We start from the raw sequence: 24,219 nt of genomic DNA on the forward strand, positions 1-24,219 counted from the left end.
GCACTGTAGCATCTACTAAGAAGAAAATTATTCTAGCCAAAACCAGGACCATATACAGATAAAAAAGTTAAGACATAGTTAGGATTCACACAAACTAACCAATTTAGATACAGATACGAGTTATCTGGGATCTCTTTATTCTCAATGAAGAAAACCAGTTACTTCTTGGCTGAGATCCATTCATCTCATCCTGACTTAAACAACTATTGCAGCACAAGGGAGTTCTTCCAGAGATTATCTCATAAGTAAAGACAGAGGTTCCCATGACAATTACAAGCACACAAGCAAATAACCACATGAAGAGAGAAATACAAAACCTAATTATAACCACTAACATAAAGATAACAATACATATTACATACAGATCACAGCTAAGTGAAAATGAACTTGGAAGATACCAGAGGATACATACAAATGGTTGCAATAACACAGAAAGAGAAGAGATAATTGGATTCTCATTGGGGTAAAACACAAGATATAGATTTGCTCCTTTGAAATCTTTGCTACGAAGCATCAAGGCACTAACTTCAGGTAGTGCCCTACAAATCCCAGGAGATGGAAGTGACCTGAGGCAGACTATAGCTACTGCCACAGCTTTGATTGAATGAACTTTAATGTGACCCTCTGATGACTACCCTGCCAGTGAATAACAATGAGAAGTGCACAAAGACAACCAGTTCTCTGTCATTGTCTTGGGCAGTGGCTGACCAGATATGTCGGTCATAAAATAAACTCCCAAACCCAGATTTTGAAAGTCATATTGTCTCCTGGATTCAAAGTCTGATTTACCAATCAAGAAATTAATTGAGGTTATTCTGACAGTGGCAAAGATAGCACATCAGACTTGGTAAAAGTGAACTTTTACCTCCTCAGGAGAAGAACATTAGAATAGGTAAATACAGTCTTCTATAAAATCTCCAAGAAGTAGTTTAGACTTAAAAGCTTTGAACTCTCTGATTTTGTAAAGTTCTCTACAACTGATAATAGAATACATGTAGACAAGTCATATTTATGTATCTGTTGATCAAAAAAAAATTATCTGCACCATTTATCAGAGAGGGAATGACAGCACTGGAATGTGATACTGAAAGAACAGAAAGAAAAGTTTGTATCACAGAACAAACAGAGAGAAAAGCTTCAATCACAGAAGCAACTGTAAAACAGTTCCTGCAAGACAAATTCCTGGTTTTATATAAGAAACAATTAAGAAAGCACATAGAAAAAGGTCCAATGGCTGGATCCCATTCATCCTTCAAAAATTACATTAATTTCATAAAACATTGGAAACTAAATCCAGGTCTTCCAGAACACTTTAGCCACAGGATTGTGGGAAAGCTGTGAAGAAGGTCTATCAAAAAATGGCAGCCACGCAGAGCAAATGAAACTTGATGGAGCAGATGCTGAAGCCTGTTTGTTAACAGGTTTAGATTGATTGGAAGATCTGAAAACACATCTTATGGGCAATTATTCAACAGAGCTTTTATTCAGTACAAAGTTGCAAAATTGAAGGAAGTAACATTTCACAAAAATTAAGCAGAAAACAAATTAGAAGTCATGCAATTATGCAGTATTTCTTTTATAACATTTTAATATTTTTATGGGTTTGTAACTGAATATAAATTAGAGAAAATGGACTTTCATTTTGTTTGATCAGAACATTTCAAAGTACTTTTATTTCCACTGAAATCCTGTATATTAAACACATATGGTATTTCTTGCTCTGTATAAGGATCTCTTCAAGTGCACCTCAACTGCCAAGTGGCATCTCCCCTTATTGTGCACAACCCACAGGCCCTGATTAGCCCACTGAACAAAATTTGTGTTTGTTCCTGGGCTCTTCTCAGGAACTGTTCCCTTGGCAAGCAGGGGTGTGCATGGAACAGAGGATCCAAACAAATCCATGTTTGCATGTTTGTTGTGTTCAGTCAGACAACTGCTAAGTAGTGCAATGCACAGGAACACTGAGGTGCAGTTTGAGTATGATAACCCCAGGAGAGCTAAAATGAGGGCAAAAAACCGTACAGGAGGTCTGCAAGCCATACTATGAGGTTTAGGTACAACTGCTGCCACATCTGTATGATCTTTGTGACAGGATGTAATAGAAGAAAGGAAAAGAAGTACAACAAAGGTCTTTAGAGAACTGATGAAAATATCATAAAGACATCCTGGCTTGGTGTTTTCCCTGAAGAATAAAACAAAGAGGCAGCAGTCCCATTTTCCATTAACAAGAACTTGCACTCATTTTTAAAATACAAGTATTGGAAAGAAATTTTTCAACATCCATTTCTGGCTCAATATTTTTCACTCAAAAACCACCAGTCAGTTATTTGTTCCTGACAAAGGCCAGATGGAAGCTTGTCAACAGCTGTTAACGCTCATCCTCCAGTTTAGTTCGTTGGTTTAAGTGAGTATGACTTGATTAGAACTGACCATTCACTCTTGAAGACATACAAAGGAGTGCCCCAAGGCCCATTAAGTCACTAGGAGTAATTTTTGATGTCAGAATGAGACACTATTAATGCTGGAAGTTTCATTTTTCTTTTGCCAGAGAGATCAGTGACTTAGTAGCAAGACAGCTGATGCTTTGAAGAATTCACACACAAAGAAAGATCCAGGATGGAGGCTGTTGGATCAAAAAGAAGCATAAACTGCAATAGAACATGGTGCTGCAATTAGTTTATTTCCACCTGCATGGAAATAAACATTCATGGCAAAGAATCAGTCCCATTAGCTTGCTAAGGCAATCCTGCCTCTACATCTACAGGTAGAGGCCCACCTAATTATTCATTTTTTTCCAGAGAATTTATTAATAAATGGATAAGCTTTCTACCAGGAAAAAGAAAAAAAGAACAAATAAAGCAAGGTTTCTGTGAGTTGTTAGCATGATGACACTATCCAGTTTCAGGCAGAGCCTGTTTCCCAGAGTGTACACAGAGCACACTGCTCCCTCTAATTTATGTACTGCTGGATACATAAAGGGAAAATAATAAATCAATGTACAATCTGTACAAAGATGCTAAGGAAATGGTCAGGATACAATTTTACTAGTAGGAACAAAGCTATCTAGTGATAATGACATAAGGCAATTAACTGGTAATCTGGAAAGCTAAGTGGAGATTCCAAGCCATTGGCAATGAAAACACACTACAGAAATTTTCCAAGAAATGCTGCTTCCATTGAAGTCAATGATTAATTCCACAATTGGCTATATTTTGAGATGGCTTGGCTTCTTTCCTGGACAGAATCACTTCAACTTTTTGTAAAATAATTACAAAAATAATAAAATCCACTGGTCTTTAGCAACTGCTACATTTTCTCCTGTGATAAAATATTAAGTGGAGAACGACAGACCTGCTTAGAAAATTAAACAGTATTCCTTTCCCCATTTCCCCAAAACCAAGCAAAACTATGCCTCATCCAAGCAAATATTAAAAGAGGGTTTGGCATGTTTATACTCTCTCTTTTAATGCATGACCTCTCTCCATTTTTCTTTTTTTTTCAAAATAGCACGGGTAATATGGTTATTGCAATGTTTCTAGTGCAGCCTAAGGCATAAGTCTGAAATCTTACAGAAAAGCTTTCCATTGTAAAATGCTAAACTGTTTTCAACCTTAAGTACTTTGGACAAAGAAAGATTATCCAGTGCAAACACATCAAATACTCATGCTTTCTTCATACACTTTATGAAAAGACATCCTTCATAACAAAAACAAATGCTAACTCATTCTGTCAAAAGTTTCCTCTACACTGAAGTGAGGAAAAAAAGAGCCAAATTAGCACTTTTTTCTAATTCTATGTGCCTGATACTCTCTAGAACAAGGGTCAGCAGCCTGCAGCACATACAGAGATTGAGCATTTAGCATACAGCATATCATAAAGGTTGAATGGGGTCAGGAACCAGGAGCAGATGGAATCTCAGAAAGGCAAGAGCTTCAAGGTCTTAAGCCCTACTCTTCAGCAGCTGCCCCAGTGATCAGCTAACGAGCAGCATCTTGCTCTTTTGAAGGCATGTTCATACCCAAGCACAGGTTGCATCCCTTGGCTTTGGCACAGTAATCTGCCAAGCAGTGCTGACTGCTCAGCACATTGCAGCCACTGAACTGGGGCATTTTCCCTGGTTTTGCTCTCCTGCTCTGGTAAAGCAGAGTCAACAGCTGAGACACCTCTTCCTTTAGCTGTTCTTGAACTGTAAATTGCCTTGCATTCCCTTCAACTTCTACAACTGAACCAGCTTGCTCTACCAAGTACTGATCACATCAGCACTTCAAGGCCTCTGGTAGTCCAAGGTAAGGACCTGAACATACATTCAATATGTAATTCAGATGTAATCTCAAGAGCAATGCTTTCCAAGTGTTTCTGAAATAATACTGGGCCAGCTGACATTTAGGTTGACAAAATCCTCCACCAAGAGGCTGGCCTCAGCTTAAGACATGCAAATGATACTCTACAGTAATACCTGCATACTGTCAGTCATTCCTCTTGTAGAATCAGTGCTACCTAACTAATTAACTAAATAAAAGGAGCTACACAATACCTTGAAGAGATGATTCAAACAATGGACTAGCTTAATAAGCATACAGACACCAAAAGTAAACTGGCAATGCATTTTAAAACAATAAGATGGTCTGCAGCAGCCAAGCAATGATTTAAAGAATCAGTTACAGTTATATGGTAAATCAGTGCAAGTAACAGCTCAAAGGTTTTAATTTCACTTCCAACTATTTTTATCTGAGGAACAGTAACATCATCATTATGAACTGTTGTCCCAGGTACACTTTACACTGGGAGCTGTGGCTCTCCAAAGGGATAGCAGCAACAACTTGTCAGCACTGGGTTACACCTTTCAAGGGCAGTTATACCTTTAAGTGAAATTACTCTGAACAGTGCAATCAGGCAGGCTATTCCATGGCCTCAAAATATAAAACTTGCCTTTTGAAAGAGCCCTCAACATTTTCATAAACATGACAAGAAATTACTGTATACATCAAATGCTGAGCTATGCAGGTACATTATTCTGGCATTTATCCTGCATTCCTCTGTAAAAAGCCCTACAACTATACATATTTAAACAGCTCAACTACCTCTTTTTTTTCCTGTAAGGTACTGAAACCAGAACTAGCAAAAAGAGAGGTTAGTCCAGGATAATGATGGAACATCAAGGACTAATTAAAAATGACTCAATTTTCAGGTCAGAAACATTTACATTATTTGTATAAAAAAGATCAAATAGGAGTACAGTCAAGTATTGCCAATATTTCTGCCAGTCTTTTTAAGATAATGCTGTACCTGGGGCCACATAATTCTGTTAGCTCTTTTTCTGAGAAGCTGCAAGGATTAATGCTAGCTCTGTATTTTTAAATACTTGGGAGATATTCAAATACAACAACAAGATTGAGTTGGACAGAAGAGAGGTATTTTCTTTGCACACAGTAAAATATTGGTAATTGGCAATTAAAAAAAGACGACTCTGTATGATTTGAAGTTTAATCAAAATGTTACATTGAAAATGAAAACAGAGGGAACATTTACTGGTGTATATAAAGGTAATCGGTCTCTACAATGTAATGCTGGTAAACAAAATGTCACTGTTTTGAAAAACCCAGCAGTAAAGAAAGTAATTGCTCTTTGATATCAGCCTCCACTTTGTTGTGGATGGTGCTGATTCTGTTCAAGCAAATAATTTATGTCCAGCATTGTACCTTCCTATAACTATAAACTATCAAAACCATTAAAATATTAACATTTTCCAGCAATAAATATAGAGAGCAAATGAACACTTAGATTGTTCTGTGCACTGTTTTAAGTACCCTAAAACTCTAAACCTAGCAGTTCTAGGTATATTCACAATTAAGACAGCAACACTCTGTGATCCAAAAATATCAGGTGAGAAAAATCAAATGACAAATAAGAAAATTATTTAGCAACAGAGTAAGTGAAGTTTTCTTTTCCACTTACCACTTCTGGTTCAAAACCAATCATTTCACTAAGTTTCAATTAATGAATAAACTTAAAAGTAATGAATTTTTTATTTTCATTATTTATATCTGCTACCTCTTTTCCAGCACAACTGTTAGCTCAGGACAGCATACTTCAGACAGGTAAACTTTCAGCTTGCCTAATATTAGTAACATCAACCACACTATGAATCTCTCACAATTTGCTGCCCTAAATGTTACTTTCATCCTTTTAAGCTTGAACTGTGGCAGCTGAAAAGCAAATTCAGGTCAGCTGCTGTAGTAGCTGCTACAGCATGGCAAGTTCCAGCTGAGGTGAACTGCTGAATGCTTCTTAAATGGTGTCAACTGGAGTTGTCAGGAGATCATAAGCCAGAGCCCCAAGCAATCTGATTAGAATCAGAGAGTAACTGGATTAGTGGAACTACTGAATTAGTGTTTGATGAGCTGCACAATTCATATGTATCTTCACAGCACTACGAGCTCTCAGACCTGCAACATGAATTAGCATCCAACCCTTCCTGTGCCAGGCGACTCACACCTCATTGCATACAGACAAGGGATTTGTGCAAAGGTTTGCACTGAAACTGGTGAAAAAAAATCAAAACTATCTCGATCTAGCAATTCAGTAAAGACACTTGCCAACTCTATTGGTATGTTTTGTCATGATTTTCTTTTCTTTCGTTTTAGCCAACTTTAACAGGTGAAATTGGGAGAGGCAAGGTGCAATCAGTCAGACAGCTGGTGGTATCTTGTCTCTGTGAGAGGTGAAAGATTTACACAGCAAATGCTGAGTTCAGTGAGAGAAAGGGTCCCTGCCTTTCCTAGTGGCAGGAACTGCCCACCCAGCAGCACCTTGACTCTCTGGGAGTGCATTTGCCAACTCTGTTGTCACACATCAGTTTGTGAAAAATATCGTGCACTGAAGGAAGGCAAAATGTTCTCCTCAAGCAGCTGCATGGAGCAGGCCCATCAAGATAAGCCATGTTCACTACTTTTTGACCATCAAAGTATTGGTAGAATGCTTCTGTCAGGGCAGTCCAAACACAAAACTCCTCTCTTATACTCTGCAAACTAGGGGGTACCTATTCAGGTTTTAGTCATAGTCCAGACGAATCTGAAGATTTCTTCCAGTCGTGGCTGGCTAGACTTCCTGTCTAGAATTATTGGGAACTAAATAAAGAAACACATCTTTTGACTTTCATGGCACACATAAAATAAACATTTTTAAATGAACATTTTTTTTGAGCACCGAAAGGGTTTCTTCTGCTGTTCCTTTTTTAAATAAAGATGTCCTTTTCTACATTTCAGTTAAAAAACTTAGGGTCCAAACTCACAAGCTTTTTTTGTAGATTTTCATATTTGCAATGATCAAAATGCAACTTGAAACAAGCCAACTACAGTGAAATCAACTCAGTCAGAAACAGGATTGCAGTTAGAGCTTTATCTGCCTCCATCCCTATAACTATTCCAACACAGAAAGATGGAGTAAGTTATGTTACTATTTATAGTAAAAGGAAATTATAAATATGAATGCTTAGTAAATAGTAGGCAACAGAGAAAATACAGTAATTTGGAGTTATGTCTTCACTAATATCTAGTAATTCACAGGTGGCATGTTACATCTCTGTGCTTATTTTATTTGACATGTTCACAGTCCTTTTTAAGTCAGTCACAAATCCAAACACAGTTAGCAGGGTATTTAATAAAATCAGATTTATAAAACTATTACTGTGTGAAACAGCATTTCACCTGTTAAATTTTTCTAATACAAAACCAGCTACTCAAATCAGTAGAGAAAAATCTCAATAAATAATGAAACTATTAGCAAATAATTGAGATGTTATCCGAGCTATAAATACATCAAACATTTCTGATGATGTCATAATGCACACTACATGTTTTTCCCTCTTCGTTTCCTTCACAAAACCTCTCCTGATATCTGCGGCTCCTAATCATCTGTTCTATAAATACAGCTTAGTTGACTAAGGCTGAAATGTGCTAAGATGCAGGAACGTTTCAAATTCATACATGAAACAATTTGGAAGCTTCCCCCAGGCATTGGCGGCTGCGGCTCCCGCTGCTCCGCTACCCACAATCCCCCCATTTACCTGCTCGCTGGGCTGCCTCAGCCCTGGTCAGGAAGTGGTAAAGCTGATCCAGCTTATCAGGCTGCTCCTCCAGGGACTTCTCATGCCATATGGCTGACCCAGGCCCTGCAGCGTCCCTCAAGGCATTCCACTTCTGTATCAGAGTGAAGAGCTCGGAGAAGGACTTGTGATAACCCCGTCGCAGCATGTCTATGCAGATGTTCTTCGTGTATGAATTCCTGTTACTGGGAATAAGAAAGAGAGATTTTAAGCCTTTAAACCTGTATTCTGTTCTCCACCTCGCCAAATAAGTACAGATAACTAAAACAGCTTTCAGGAAGAGACCTCTGCAGTTCAGCAGCAGGGAAGGGGTATGTATTTCCCCCGCTCAAAAAGTGATCTGTTATAATACAACTGCAAATGCCATACCCCAGGGAAGTAAATATGGCAATAATGAATAAATGCCTGGATATATATTTGTGAAAACATGTTAAAAAAATACACTGGTATTCTTCAGCTGGTATTTGGTAAAAAAGGCTGTCTGATGGGAAAAAAAAAACCCCATGTTTACATTAGTTCATGAAAACACAATGAACTCTTAGTTTGCTTTAAGACAGTGCACAGGGAAAAATGAGGCACATTCCACATGTCAAAACAACGTACATGTTAAATAGTTTTGCTGTAGGACATGATGGCTTGGTTTAAAACGTCAAACAGATGCTACGCCAGAAACATAATCATTAGATATTATTTTGCTTCTGTTTAGCATATAACTTCAGCTGGGACTGGTTTACTGATGCAAAAGTTTGATAATTTCTCCCTAATTTTACACTCAAATGATGCTGTGATGAATTTATATCAAAGTTTATCTCATTCATAAACACTGACAAGACGTCCATATTAAAAAGTCGTGTAATCAAATATTCTCAAGAGGTAATATATCTTTTGAGGTATTATTTATGGAAATAATAAAAATATTTCTTTTACAGGGCATGAAACAATCATTTTATCCTATTCTGGAGAAAACTATGAGTCCAATGGGACTGCCTGCAACACTAAGGTACAGATGTAAAGGTTTGCAGGTGGAGGTACCTAGTGTGGGAAAACAAACCTTTGTCCCAGTAAAATGGCAAGGACCCAGATGTGTTATTTCTATTTTGTATATTCCATTAAGTTCCCAAACTGTTTTCAAGACTGTCTTTTTAGACTAAAATCTATTTAAATTCAAATTCTCAGCAGCTTTAAAATAAATATAGAATTCTGAAAACTGAGATTTATAGTCTATGTCATAAATTCAGATGATTTCATACTAAATGATAGCCTAATGAGACTAATACTTCAAGCCTGAAAAGAGCCTCTGCAGTTCTTCAGTGCTGATAAGATGGAAGTGATGTGAAAAACTTCTTAGCTAGATGGCAATGAAATAAACAGCAACGTAAGATGTAAGAAACAAATAATCTGCATTATTTCATTTTTCACACAATCAAAATAAAATCTCTTACTGCACAGATGCACACTAATCCTTCACAATGTATTTTTTACATTTCAGTTGCAGAACTGAACATAAAAATATTAAATAATTCTGATACAATATAGACTAGATAATACTGAATTTATGTTTAATATATAAAGAGATGGTTTTTGCGACTGAAAAGCACACACAGCTCAAACAGTCAAGGGAAAAGATGAAACTGTTCTGCACCAGAAAACATTTGCAACATTTACCTTAGAAAAGTAAATGAGAAATATCTTTAAACATTTAAATTTTAATTTGCCAGAATACGCTATATTTGACATACAGCAAATGCACAGTATATAGCTTAAAAATACTGTGAAGATATTATGCTAATACCGTGCAATACTCTATTCTTTATATGGAATACTTTCTTTTTTCTTTTCTGTTTTAAAATTCTACCTAACTAACGAAAGATTGAAGAATATAAGTAAAAAATCCTACCAACTTCCAAAGGCCTAAGACTGGATCCTACATTAATATAACTCCGAGCAGTGGAATAACAATCTGCATAGCAGGCACACATACATGCACATTTATTTATACAGTGGGATCTATATATGTATGTGTGCATGCATTAGATCATTAGATATATTGGAAGTAAACAAAAAAGCAATGCTAAAAGGTCTTAACAGTGACTAACCACAATATCATTCAGTTAATTTTTATGACTCACTGCATACTCACTGAGCACAGTGTTGAGATTCGTATAAATAGAAAAACTGTGCCCATGTAACATGTTATTTTCTGTAGACTGATGTATTTTACTTGAATTCAAAGCACATTTTCCCCACTAGAAAGCATTATTAACAAACCAATAAAGGGAAAAGCATATAGTAAAACACATCAGTTTTAAAAATCAGTGTCAATAGTCTTCTAATAAATCCCATCCCAATTAATGAAGACATTGAAATAATGCTGAAGTAATCATACTGTACAGAGCACATTTTTTTCTGAGGCAAAAAGAACTGATTTTAGCACACAAGCAATGAAGCTATCTACTGTTTAACCCTTCAAATTCAGTAGCATAAAAATAAAAGTGATCTCTCAGCTATGAACAGAAAATATTACTACAGTTATTTCCTTAAGTTTCTGTAATATATAAGACACAAGTGACTGATCACACACAAACAATAAAACAGGGCAAGAGATTAATGATATCACGGGGATGAATGGTATTTGTGCCACCTAAGAGAGCTCGACATGGCAATGACTTCTGAAATCGTTACAAAGTGCTTCCAGATGAAAATTCCAGTGCCCTTTTTTCCCCCAACAAACAGTTCTTTTGAACAGAGGTGTGATGTAGGTGACAGCAGTAAACTTTTCATGATACCTTGTGATAAACTATAAATCCTCGAAATCCTTTCCATCCTGCTTCCTATGATGTCATGCAGCGTGTGAAATCCAAGGTTAAACAGAGCACCTCGTGTTTTGGATAACCAAAGATCACTTGATTTGTGATATCAACATCAAAAACTGATTACTAAGGTCCCTTCCAACTCAAGATATTCTACGATCTATGATTTATTTTATCAAATCCAACTGTTAATGGTATGTTTCTACTACCGTAATAAGATTGTTTATACTAAGCATTTTGAACCTTACAGCCTAATAAATTATGATTTAGTATTAAACAAGCGAGTTTGTTTTTCCGCATTGCTTCCGCGCCGACTTCAGGTTTCTTTTGGACAATTATGTTACTTCCAGGAGCGAAACGGGAAAAGACTGCCCTTTCCTCTGGTTGGAGCGGAGCCGTTCAAGGGGTTTAATGGTCTCTGGGGGCATCTACTGGAAATGCGGGAAACTGCAGGCAGGACACGCGGACCTCGGCGCCGGCAGCGCGGCAGAACAAAGGGCCCCCCGGCCGTGCCCCCGCACGGGGCACCGCGACACGGCCACGCTCGTCCTGCCCGCACAGCCGCCGGCGAGCGAGCTAAGGAGTCGGAGTAGAACGGGCAGACGGCTTTGCGATGTTAAGCGTGTTTAATTTTGAAACTGAACCGTGATGGGAATGTAAACGCGAAGTCCTCTTCCCCTTTCGCGTGATCGCGTGTGCACGCCAGCAGAAAGAGATTGCAGATGGATTTTTTTTAAAGTAAACTAATTTCTTAACGAATTCGGGAGCATATCTCCCGAATTTATGGTTGAAACAAAGCTACCGATTAATCTGGGTTTAATTCAAACCAGAGCTGGTTTTTTTTGGTTGGTTGGTTGGTTTGGTTTGGTTTTTTTGAATCCATGAAATTCAACAGATGAGAACCACAACGCTTATCATAGACCCAGCCGAGACTGAGAATCTTCTGCCTGGACAGTCAGCCCTGTCACTGCTGAAACCCTGTGATGTTGCTACATGTTTATTTACACAGGCTGGGGAACACAATGAAATGAGGTCCAAGTGGATCCGGTGAGGTGTCACACACTTGTCCTACGCCAGCAGTTTTTGTGATGCAATATTCTGTCATAAGGTGCTGAAAAATTCGGTGAGCTTCTGTCTCTGTGCCACGGGCGGGTTGCGTGTCACAAGAATTTTTAGCACCAAATGAACAACCACCAAAAGTTAAAGTTGCCATTTTAGTGGCACCACGGTATAGGTGATGGTTTTCGTGTTGTGTAATATCACACGGGTGGAAGGAGTTACTTACTGAACACGGACCTGGGAGCTTGAAAAGGCACTGCTGTTGTTAACACTCTACTTTAAGAGTACCTGGATATTGCTACAGGCATTTTAATTTTTTCCTTAAACTACAGAGCTACTTATGTAATTTTCTTATATGGATTTCTTTTTATTATTATCATTGCTATTATAAAGTGATCTAGAGTCATGCTGAGGAATCACAGGAACCTGACTCTAATTTGCCTTTACCAGTGCAAAATAAATAGTAACCCTCAAGTGAGGCTCGTGAAATTACACTGTTCCAGTCCCAAGGACCTTCCTATGTTAAGGTATTATACTTTTATGAGACTCTTATGCAATGCTGGGAGATCAGGACAGCACCATACAACATTCCCTTTACCTTAAAATCCTGCACAATAAGGCTATTTGCATTCTACCCTTTACATTGAAAGAGGGAAAAGAAAAAAAAAAAAGAAATTAGGAGGCCAAGAGGCAGGTACTGGTGCTAGAAATAATCAAAATAGTCAGTATAGCATAACAGAATCATTTATCATGAGCTTAATTCTCCATGCCTCCTGTCTGATGTAGCCAATTACAGGCATGCAAAATAAGTCCAAAAATCTACTATTTTCAGATGGCAGATTTATAGATATATATTTAATATCAGGTTTCAGATATTAAGATTTTGTAGGATTTAATTAGTACTTCTGGTTAATTCCAGCTGCTGATTACAATACAAATGTACTGTAGCAATCCCATTTTGTAAAGCACAAAATGGCATGTATTAAACAACGGTAGTATATAAAATATTAAAGTGTACTTTCAGTGTAAAATAATTACTCTACCAATTATTATAATATTTAAAAACTGTATTCAAATAGGTTTCATCCACTTGGGATTTCCTTCTGCAGTTGGCAAGTCAATGACTTGATATAAATGCCTTAGATAAGCGTCACAAAATTATGAAAAAATCATCAAGATATTTTTGCTTAAGTTCTTTTAAACAAATTTATTTTACTTCACCCACATTTCCTGTCTATAAATCTACAAGTAAATTAAAATTACATAAAGTATGTGAACACTTTGCTACTTTTTGCTTAACCTATATGCAAACAAATAAACCATAAACAGGGGGACGCCAGAATTTTCTCACTAAAATTTGAAAAATATATGCATTAAGTAAGATCAAATATACTACACAAAATACAAAAAAAGCCAAACATGCTGTAAGAGTTCACAAATTCAGGCTTCCCTGCCTAAGAACTGAAAGAGGAATTATTATTTAATTTTAGCTGGACAGCCAAAAAACAAGAGCAGTTTGGGAACACCGTTGGTGACCCACATCTAAAATCTAGTTAAAATTTCTGCAGGGAACTGTTGAACACAGAAAGCACTTGAGCAAATACTTGGCAAATATGGAAGCTGAAGATTTGCCCACTGCTTTCAGTGCCCCAGGTCACAGTGGTGTAAACCATGTCCTCGCACTGCTGAGGGCTACACTGCCGTGTCTGCGGGCTGCAATCCGCCAGAAGCAGGGCCACAGCTCACTGAAAAATATATCTGAGTCATGTGAGCGTCTCAGCTCTGAGGGAAAATTTATCTGCATAAGCACTTTGGGAAGTCAAGCCCTCATGGTCAAGGTACTCAGCACATTTTCACCACGTACTGCTACTGACACGAGGCTGTTGAGCTGCATCAGGGCGCAGCCTCTTCAATCCCGGTTTAAAGACTGTCCGTTTAAATACTTTTCTTTTAATGAAATATTTACTGGATGGTAATATGTTAAATTGTAGACTATAGTAATGTCATTAAAAAAAGATATGACAGTACAGTAAATGCCATTAAGTAGTAATAGACTGTTAGCTTACACTTTAGAATTTTTTACTGCTAAGGCTGAGAATTAAATTATATTGGGATGGGGTGCATGCTTTTTAATGCCAAATTATTAAGTTATATAAAGCATAAAATCCACCAAAACCCCAAATGTTATACAAAGAATTTCCTATTTAAATTACAAATATAAAATATTGCATGAAAATTTGTACACATCATGAGAAGGGAGAAACATCACTTGAAACAGACTTTTGTAACAACTCAGATTTTTTAAATAGGAAAAGCTTTATAGAGCTATGTATCCACAACTATTATTAGAAGGACGAAAACAAAGTGTATATAAAAAGGAGGTATTTTATACCATATATACAGGTACAATAACTTTCAGCATAAGCAATGTAGTATTTTTCATCTACTGCCTCCCAGTCACTGACTGTTGTCAAACCACACTTTAACCTAAATCATGCAATCAAAGGGGGATGCATAACCTGTCAGCAGGAGCCCGCAAAGAACACATATATTGAACTCGCTTCCTTTTGTTCAAAGCTACATAAAATGAAAAATTAATCAATTATAAACATCAAAGGATGACACAGAAAAAAGTATTTTCAAATGGATGTAAGTAGTGTAACAATTAAGAATCCTCATTAACCCAGAAAATGGAAATATAAATTTAGCGGTGAACTTTTGGAACATTCTGTCCCTAAACATAAATGCAAAGAAAATACTAAAAATAAAGATGAAAGTGCTACCTTTATAAAAATGTTCATCATACAAAAGCACACACACCTGTGATTATTTCAAGCATAATCGGAAAAAAACCCCATTATCTTCATTAATATTTCTGCTTTTCTTTCTAAATTAATAATGTTCCTTAAGAAAAAGTAATTCCAACCATATTTTATGGACTATTATTTATCAAAATGAAGTATTTTCGACTTTCCTCTTTCATTTCAGAGCTGACCTAGTGGGCTGAGAGCTAGAAACGTGAGTTTGGAACCCTTTCTGTTTGCCTTGCACAATATAAAAGAAGTTGTTAAATTTTTCTGCAAGTTTCTTTCACAGTGTGCAAAACAGATAATCATAATTATTTACTTTCTGTATCTTCTCAAGCTGATGTTACGAATTATCATAAAACCCTATACAAGGCTATGCATTATTACAGTATTGCTATGAACAATTCCCACAGTATTTTTGCTTTTGTTTAGGATATCTCTCATCCAAGTCCCCAGCTGAACTTACTCAGGAGTCTAAGGATAAACAGACCACATGGAGATTAAGAGGAAAGGAAAAGGGAGGATTTTACACAATGCAGAAGGCAGAATAATTTTCACTGTGAAAATTATTAGGAAGTCTTGATTGTACTAAGGCAGATTAGACAGTCTTTATTTCAGACTCTTTTTGTGTGTTAGAGATGCTTCACCTTTATGGAGTGTTTTAAAAATAGAAGTCAGTTGTGTATTGCTGGTATATTATCTTCAGTACTAAATATTGTTGAACTATTGAGAAATGAAAGCACTAGAAAACCATAAGACCAAACTTAGTAAAAACAACAAGTTACATAAAAAAAGAAAAACTTCAGCTCACTGTGTTCTTCTTTATTAAAGTATGTCATGTATTTTATCTTTGCAAGAGTTTGATGAGTTTTTGCAAGTAAAATTCTGTTTCCTCTATACTTGCTAATAGTCATGAGAATCTGTAGTTTGCACCTTCCCATTAAAAATGTATTGTATTTTTTGAAATTATTCACCCCGCCTTTTATCCAGATCATGTCTTTGAAAGGAGGAAGTAGATAATAAATGGAATAATTCATGATTTCCCATTAAATATGAAACTTTCTTTTGCAGAGTTTAGAAAATGAAGTTCTACATAATGTACAGAAGTTGATTAGAACTTTTTTTAACCTTTTCAAGAAAAACCTTTCACATTACACAAATGCACAGAGAAGTTTCTCTAGGAAAGGCGAATCATTTGCTTCCTACACAGTTCTGTTCTTTAGATCACTGCCTAATTACAGTAAATAATATGCTTATCAGGCCCAAAATTTACAGAGATCATTCATCTGACCAAAAAGGATGTGTGCCTCTAAGTGCTAAAATCTCTTTTTGAAAGTTGTTTAATAAACATTGAATCCTGGTCATGGCAAGCAAGATTGTTAGGAATTATTCAGACAGAAAAAAATACATATTTAAATAATATTGTGAAAGAAATTTAAAATTTATCATCTAGCTCACTAAGTGACTTGTGTCATCTCCCTTTCCACAACCAGCAGGGAGTTTGGGATAGAGTGCCTTAATTTAAAATTTCTTTTACTATGAAAGGATACATTTCTTTTATTCTGATTTACTCTTTTCCATAGTTTTTAGTATCTAAAAGTGAAGAAATATCCCCATACAATGTAAATGAGTTGACACATCATTCCACCAGTTCTCAACCAGAGTAATATGAACAGAGAGGGTCATAAGGTGCTTACAGGTCCTATCCAAAGGTTGACAGTAGGAAGAAGAGCAAAATCTTGCTAAGACCTGAACATGGGAAGGAAGTTTATTTCTTTCTCTGTTTGCTGCTACATCCTTCTTTAGCTGCCTTGAGCTCTCCTCTCTCCCTCTGTCTTCATAGTGTTATACACAGAAGAAATGGAAGCAGCTCCAATCAGTGCATCACTAGAACCAATTACCGTGCAGCTGAGAACTGAAATACAAAGGAAAAGCAGAATCTGCACCTACACATTATCTGTCTGTGCCTGAAATTGCCTTTTGCAAGCTTTTTAGCAACGGCAGCCGCCCCTCTTCCTTCCTTGCCTTAATTCCATACCAACAAGATATTTTTCCTAACTCTTATTCTTGGCAGAGCCCCTTCCCCATCCCTCGAGAGCCTCACTTAATAACACAGGAATGGTCAGATCCACCTTACAACACAAAATTCCCAAGCCTAAATTAAGCATGTTCAAATTGGGAAGCACCAGTAAAGATTTCAGGTTGGGAAAAATAAAACATGGCAATATGATGTCAATGAAAAAAGGTCCCAATCGATTTTTTTGAATAAAAGACTTCACAGATCACCTAAGAAGTCACCTCACTAATTTATTTGATAGAGGTGATGGCTACTAAAAAGTATGGATTTATCCAATCCACAGTCAGCTTATTTGTGTTCTGCTTCCTTAAAGAACTGGTCCGTCAGTGCAAAAGACTAGAATATGAACAAATAGAGAAGCAAATAAATCTGAATACTGAAACTCTCATGATTTAAATACCTGATAAACACAGGACAACATCAGAAGAAACTCAGTCTAATAGCTATGGTGGCCATGATAAAAATACAGAATAAAACACCCTTCAGTCTAGGTCTTCTCCTCTCCATCAGCCCACAAACCCCATTCTCTCCTTCAGTGGACTCTACAGAGCGTTCTGGCCTCTAAACAGCTGAGGAACTTTCTCCCTCTTTAGCCTTGGAGGACATATGCAGAGGTAGACTGTGTAAGGATGTAGGAATTAAATAATTTATTTCCATGAATTTATCTAACACTTAATCCCTCAAAGATTTCCCCACATACTGACACTCAAAGCAGCAGAAACTTGGGCGGTGGGGAGGGTACTAAATAATTTGTCCCTTTTAATCCTCTGACTGGGAAATGAAAACATAATCTTTCATCAGATGGCACCAAGAGAAGATTTAAAATGGTTGCCAGGTCACTTCTGGACTGGACAGCTTCCTGCAGAACTGCTGCCTCAAGAATTAGAGAATGCAACTCTAAGACTTCTACCCCATCCTTTTTAAAGCTTTCAAAATTCCATAGTTCTCCAGTGTGGGATTCAGTGGTAAATGTACACCTCTACATCTGAGCTGGTCACCCTGAGCTCTCTCTATAAGCAATGGAGAAAAATAGGTGCTTCAAAAGTTACATTTACCTTATTCTAAAGCTGTTGTCTGAATCCTAAAAGATGGAGCTCCACTAATCGCATTACTTCATCTTAATTATTTCCATTTATAATATGGGGTGATTAACCTAGTCCTCTGGATCAGTTAAACTTAGGTGAAAATCCCTTTGCTCTTCTGCAGGGAGGGACAAAAAGTTTATGAAAGCAAGGCATTGCTATTATATTCATCAGTCATCACTGCTAGAGCAAAAATGTCATGTTCCATTTAGCACTATACAATTTGGAAAGTAGTTTAATGATCGACATTCCCATATTAGCAGAGATGGCCGACAGCTGCTCTGGGGGTCACAGCCCACTTGCCTTTTTCTGTTCCAGCTAATCTTGAAGTGGACCAGCCACTGGACAATTCTAAGCAGGACAACTCACTACATCTCAGAAACATCTGTCAGAATGCGTGTAAGATAATCTTGTCTCCTGCCTGAAAAACGTCATTTCGGAGCGTGTCTTTACTGACACAAATTTACCAAGGCAAGCTTTCCATAACACACCAATCCACAACTCATGAGACAGAAAACACAAATACAAATTTTCTGCATATCTAGGTCAGTCTTTACTGTCTCTGTATAATAAATCAGATGTATCTGACTACCAGAGTTCTGAGGACAGTACAACTCAATCATCCAATTCAAACGTATTGAGAATACATCTAGTAACATCACTAATGCAATATCTTTTTGTTACTGCTAAGCAAAGCTGTTCCTCTCATTAAATAGATTTCAAAGTCTCTCTTTCTAGTCTTTAACTCTTTTTTCATGATATGGTCATCTTTGGACAATTTTCATTTGGATGAAGAAAAGAGAACTGTTACTTGATCTTTCTTACCCTGACAAAAAGATCAGGAAGCAGCAACGACAACATCAAATTCTGGCCCATTCTAGGCTCCAAACTCATTTGAAGATTGAACTCTGGAATCAATCTCTTGATGAAAAATGCTTTACTTCACAGTTCACTGTGAACTTTTTGACTCTTAGTTCGGTCATAAGGAATATTTTTAATTTTTACTGCAATCCCATTTTGAGCCATTGATGACTTGGTGAGTCAAGACTAAGAACACAAGGTATCAGGGAAAGCACACTAAAGGCCAGTGGAGTCAGCCAACCTCCTCAGAAGCTTACAGAAGCCCAGTTCTGTGGCAAGAAAGCACTCACATTCTGCATTAACAAGAAACTTTACTTTTTTTCCATTTCCACCTTCTTGCACCACATTCGCTTCTTGTTTCAAGTTAAGCTCTTTGAGAAGGAAGCAAAGCAAAATCAATGAAAAAGCAAAGCAATATCCTGTTTTAATATCATTAAAGTAATATCTTTCTTAAGCACTATTTTTTTTCTCCCACTTCTGTCATATCAACCTGGGATAAAAAAATTATTACAAACAAAAAAACCCTGAAAAACAACTCCACAGTTTTCCACAGGAAAAAAAAAGAGGTTATATCATGAGCACACTTAATGGAATTCTTCTCTTTTGATGAAGTTTGGAACAAATACTGTATAATACAAGAATAACTGCAACCTTTTTTCCCTTTAACTATGAAGAAACTAGTTTATCTTCATTTTAAAGAATATTATGAAGGGTACAATTTTTAGGGAAGAGCTTTAAAGAATGTGGCTTGTTTCCATAAACGTGATACTACCCAGACATTCCTTAATTTAGAAGATAATAAATTTGTTTTCTGCCTAACATACATATAAAAAAAAGGGTGTATAATATTAAGCAGGAGTATGGCTCCAAGAACTTGTCTTGACAAAATAATCACTGACATATTAAGTTAACAAAAGTAGAGGTGGCAAAAGAAGAAAATCCAGTCCTTTTGTAAAGAAGTGCAATAATCTACTTCTGGAATGGACACAATTAAAAAAAAACAAACCTACACAGCATATCATAAGCCATCTTTCATAATTTTTAAAATGAAAACATCCATATGTCTGCTGAGACATATATACTAAGCATTACACTGATTTCAGTAAGATCATTTACACATATGGCATTCCCTTATTCTATAAATTGGTTTTAAATTGCAGTTAATGTGTTTAGTTTCTTCTAACTAAAGTACTATACTTCTAACTATAGTACTAATATAACTGTGTAGTTAGTTTGTTACCATTTGTTTGCTCTCAAATGATTTTATCAGGTTTATGGAAGAGCATTAGTAAATTATATATATAGAGAGAGAACTTTTGTAACTGCTGTCCTATTATCAAAAGCTAAACTTTCAAGAAGAATTAAATATACAGAACATGAACATAACCTTTTAAAAGAGGTACTTTAAAAATCTCCATAGAAATAAACCAGAATACATATGATATTTCAGTTTAATCTTCTAAGAGGCTTTGATAACTTTGATAACTTTGAAAAACAGCATATTACAAAACTGTAAGGTAACACCCCACTTTGTGTAGGCATTGCAGAACAGATGATAAAATTCTCACTGCATTGTGGATGTCCTTCCTGGATTCCTCTTCCACGACCTCCAGACTCAGGGTTTGGATATAAAAAGAAAAATCATATAGGACCTTTTGTGTTGGTTTTTTTGTTCATTTGGGTTTTTTAATGGCAGTAAAAGGCTGACCTGATCAAATCAGAGCTGCAAAATGCACTTTGAAGCCCCAAGGCCTTCCTAAAACAGCAGTGACTTCCTGTGTAATCACCACAGAGAGAACACTCCTGTCCCTTGCACGGTGTGTAGAAGCCCACTGGGGTTGAAGACTGAGACAGCTCCCTGGGAAGGCAAGTCAGCCTGAGACAATTGCTGCAGTGTACTGAGCAGAGCAGCCCTGCAGAGCTGGTGTGGGACTAGGGTGACAATGAGTGTACCCAGTTCTCTGCTTGCTCCTTGAGGTCTGACACTTCTTCCCTCCTCACAGAGCAACTACACCACCTTTAATTCAGGGGCCGGGACCTCTGTCAACAAAGTATTTGCTGAGGAAGGAGCTGTTCCTTACTGAACTGAGTAGTCACCCGAGCAATCTTTGTTTTCTCCCCTTTAAGCAGGGAGTATTTACACCAGCTCTGACACCCAGCACCACTAGCACGATGGTGTGATCAAAGGTAACTGTCCCACATCCATCACCTGCCCTGACAGAGCAGCGGTGCAGCACTTCCCACTGCCTCACCTTACGCACTTCCCTGACGCTGTTGGGCCGCTCTCTCCCACAGACTGTGACCATGATAACAGTCTGTCCTACAGCAACAAGGAACAAACTGAACTTTGCACACACTAGGATGATGTATTGACAAGTTCCTGCCCAACTCCATCACTGAACTAATCTTTAGGCTGCCATCTTTGAACCTAGTCTGAGCCCAAAAATAAAAGAATGGGTATGAGTTTGCTGTCCTAGATCATCAAACGAGATACATTACAATCTTTGTACTCACTGTCAGAACACTTATTAGCTTTACCATGTTGCCACTGTAAAAATAAAAGTGAATTGGACATGTATCCCAAAAGAAGGAAAGGGTGTCTGCTGGCTGAGTGTCATATGCTATGATTTTAGGACACCACTGAAGTTATTACCTCTAAACTCAAATTTGGTAATTTTCTAGATTTTAATTTGAAAGTTCCTAGGAAAGGCTTGCAGGCACATTCCTAGGCTAGGAAGTAGAAAAGAAGCATGTTTTGCAAGAAACTAGCTGGTTGAATTCCTATCTGATTGATAGAAAGTTTTTATGCAGCAAGGGTGATCTTGCAATATTAATTGCTAAGGTGCCTAGAGCCCTTGTATATGCATCCTTTTATTATTTAAATATTGGAATAAATAAATCAGCTCACTTAAGCAACCAGCAATCCAGATTTGTTAGAATTCTTTCATTAATTTTGATGGTGCTGAACCCCAGATCTGTTAAAAGACTGCAGAAGAATAAGTCAGTCACAGTCTCTCGTAACTTCTAAATGTAAATACCTCAGCTGTAAGAAATCAAAAGTTATCTAGATTTCTTTCATTCACTGTTTTTTTAAATAACTAATGGGGTATTAAATGCTTCACCACAGAAGTCAGCACTTGGGCTTGGCTAAATAGTAGTTCAAAATTACAAGAACGTGTATGTCGGTATACTCAGCTTCCACCCCAAAGGAGATATTTCACAAAGGCTCAGAAAAAAAGAAGAGAAGAAGACAAAACAAAAAGGCAGCACAAGTTTAAATATAATTACTGACATAATCTTAACAATAATGTTACAAATGTGATATAATTGGTAAATACCCAAATTAGTAAACCCAAGGAGATATTTAAACATCAGGATATATTTAACATCAGGAGAAATGAACCATCATTATTTAATACCAACTTCAATTTTTTAAATGCCAAGTTCAACTAAAAAGGGTAGGGCCTAGGGAACTTTAAATTTAAATGATTATGATGACTAGAAACAAAGGAAACAATAAACTTATGGATGTTAAAATGCCTCGAAAAAGCCAACTTACGCTGCAGCTTCTTGTTTTGACAACCCTTTGATATTCTTCGCCAAATAATCATCTATGCCATCTTTGTCTTTGATCAAATGAATCCTAAATTTAAATGAAAAAAATTAAAAGAAACACTGTAAGGTGCTAACATAGACTCCTGCAGCATGTATAATATATTATCATTGCCAAGTAGAGCTAAATACTGAAATATTGACAAAGTAATATATCAGACATTCTATAAACACATACAAATATCTTTTTAATTTTTTGGTCTGTAGCTATTTCAAATCTTTATTTCTAAAAGAAAACAGAGATGGTATTAGCTTTAAAGGATCTGGTTATCCGATATTTCAGTCTGAACTAGAAGAAACCGTGTATTAGCTAAATCAATAAAAATTGATTAAGCTATCCATATTTAAACTGCTTCCTAAAACCAGAACCATTACATTTTTGCATTATCAGTATGGACCAGAGTGGTCCAATCTATTTCATATTTAACTTTTTCAAAATTAAAAAAAAAAAAGAAAACAAATCAACAAAAAAATTCCCAAATCCAACTCAAAATGTTTTCCTTGGTGCAATGCAATCTTTTAATACAGCTCTTGACTTCCCACAGTTTGAGCAGCATATTGCAAAAGGTGGTCCACTAAGGGGGTAATCCAAAGGGCATTAAAATAAAGGGCAAATTTCAGGATGCATGGATCTAATTTGAATATTTGAACTGTGCATTGTTTCACCTTTCACTTCAGCCATCATCACTTTGCATCTCCACTCTGATACACAAGAGATGCCTTCAAAGGATAATATGCACTTACTGACCATAAAGTGTATTTAAATAGAATCGGAAATCCTGACTGTAGAGGATATTATATTTATAAAAGCAATGTGCATTTATTTTTATTCTTCTGTAAAAGAGCATAAAGATTGTCTGGTTAATCACTCAGAGATAAAAGAAATTCAACATTAGTGTTCCACATAAATCTATTACTTTCCTCTTTCCTTGTCTGTATTTACACTGCTGTCTTTCATTACAGTGATGAGAGTAAATTCTTTTCATAATGTTAGCTAATATAAGCATCACACTTCTTATTGCTCTGAGAATACCAAAGACACTTCATGAAGTTCGCTTAAATGAAAACAAAATAGCTAAGCAAAGCAGAGATATTTTGACATATCTGTATTTAAAACAATGTAACAGTGAAAACTTCCGTCACAAACAGTTCATTTAAATCTGTTCCAGAATTTGCTACTGCTGAGCGGCACCAGCAGAGGCTTGTGCTTCCAGGCTGCACGTAACACAGTCCAGGATGAGTTGTGCTCATCTTGCTAAATGTACATCTTAGGGATATTGCCATAAAAATTCAGTTATAATCAATACCAAAACGTAAGCAGTATCAAAATTTTAACACCAAAATAGTCACAGTTTAGAGAGATATGTAATGTTGTTTGGGTCATGAAGATAAGGTAATTATTGTTTATTTGAAACTGATGTAAAATATATTTCAAGATACTATAAGTTTAGATGAGGTAACTGAAAAATTGAAACCCAATATTTCTGGGCAAATAAATATGAAATATATACACAATAAAAACCCTGGGTGACCTTTGTACTTTAAGGTTGCAAAAATGAGATTTCTTCACATCAGTAGCACGGGAGAGAACACATCAGATATTTGGTGGGGTGGAAGTCCAAACCCCCAAACTGAAAGAGTCAACTACAAGAGGCAATTTCTAAGCATCACTATCACCTTGGTGCAAATTTATCTGCACCACAGTTAAAAACCATCTCAAACTGGAACAAAGGAAAGCCTGGTGCCTTGTCATTGTCTTCACAAAGGTATTTTAACTAAAAAAATTCATGGGAAAAGCCCTCAGAAG

The 24,219-nt window shown here is 36.6% G+C and overlaps 1 protein-coding gene across 6 annotated transcripts in view; it reads right to left on the reverse strand.

Moving 5' to 3' along the window:
* TTC29 (tetratricopeptide repeat domain 29) overlaps positions 1 to 24,219 on the reverse strand; it is a 193,925-nt gene that overhangs the window by 95,342 nt on the left and 74,364 nt on the right. For all 6 annotated transcript variants that reach the window (XM_064651728.1, XM_064651725.1, XM_064651724.1 and 3 more), the window contains exons 3-4: positions 22,360 to 22,443; positions 8,066 to 8,289 (exon numbers count right to left, since the gene is read on the reverse strand). In XM_064651728.1, the coding sequence (XP_064507798.1) occupies positions 8,066 to 8,289; positions 22,360 to 22,443 (308 nt within the window). The remainder of the gene's footprint in view (positions 1 to 8,065; positions 8,290 to 22,359; positions 22,444 to 24,219) is intronic.

Source organism: Pseudopipra pipra, chromosome 4 (assembly GCF_036250125.1).
Source record: "Pseudopipra pipra isolate bDixPip1 chromosome 4, bDixPip1.hap1, whole genome shotgun sequence".
NCBI classification, from domain to species: Eukaryota; Metazoa; Chordata; class Aves; order Passeriformes; family Pipridae; genus Pseudopipra; species Pseudopipra pipra.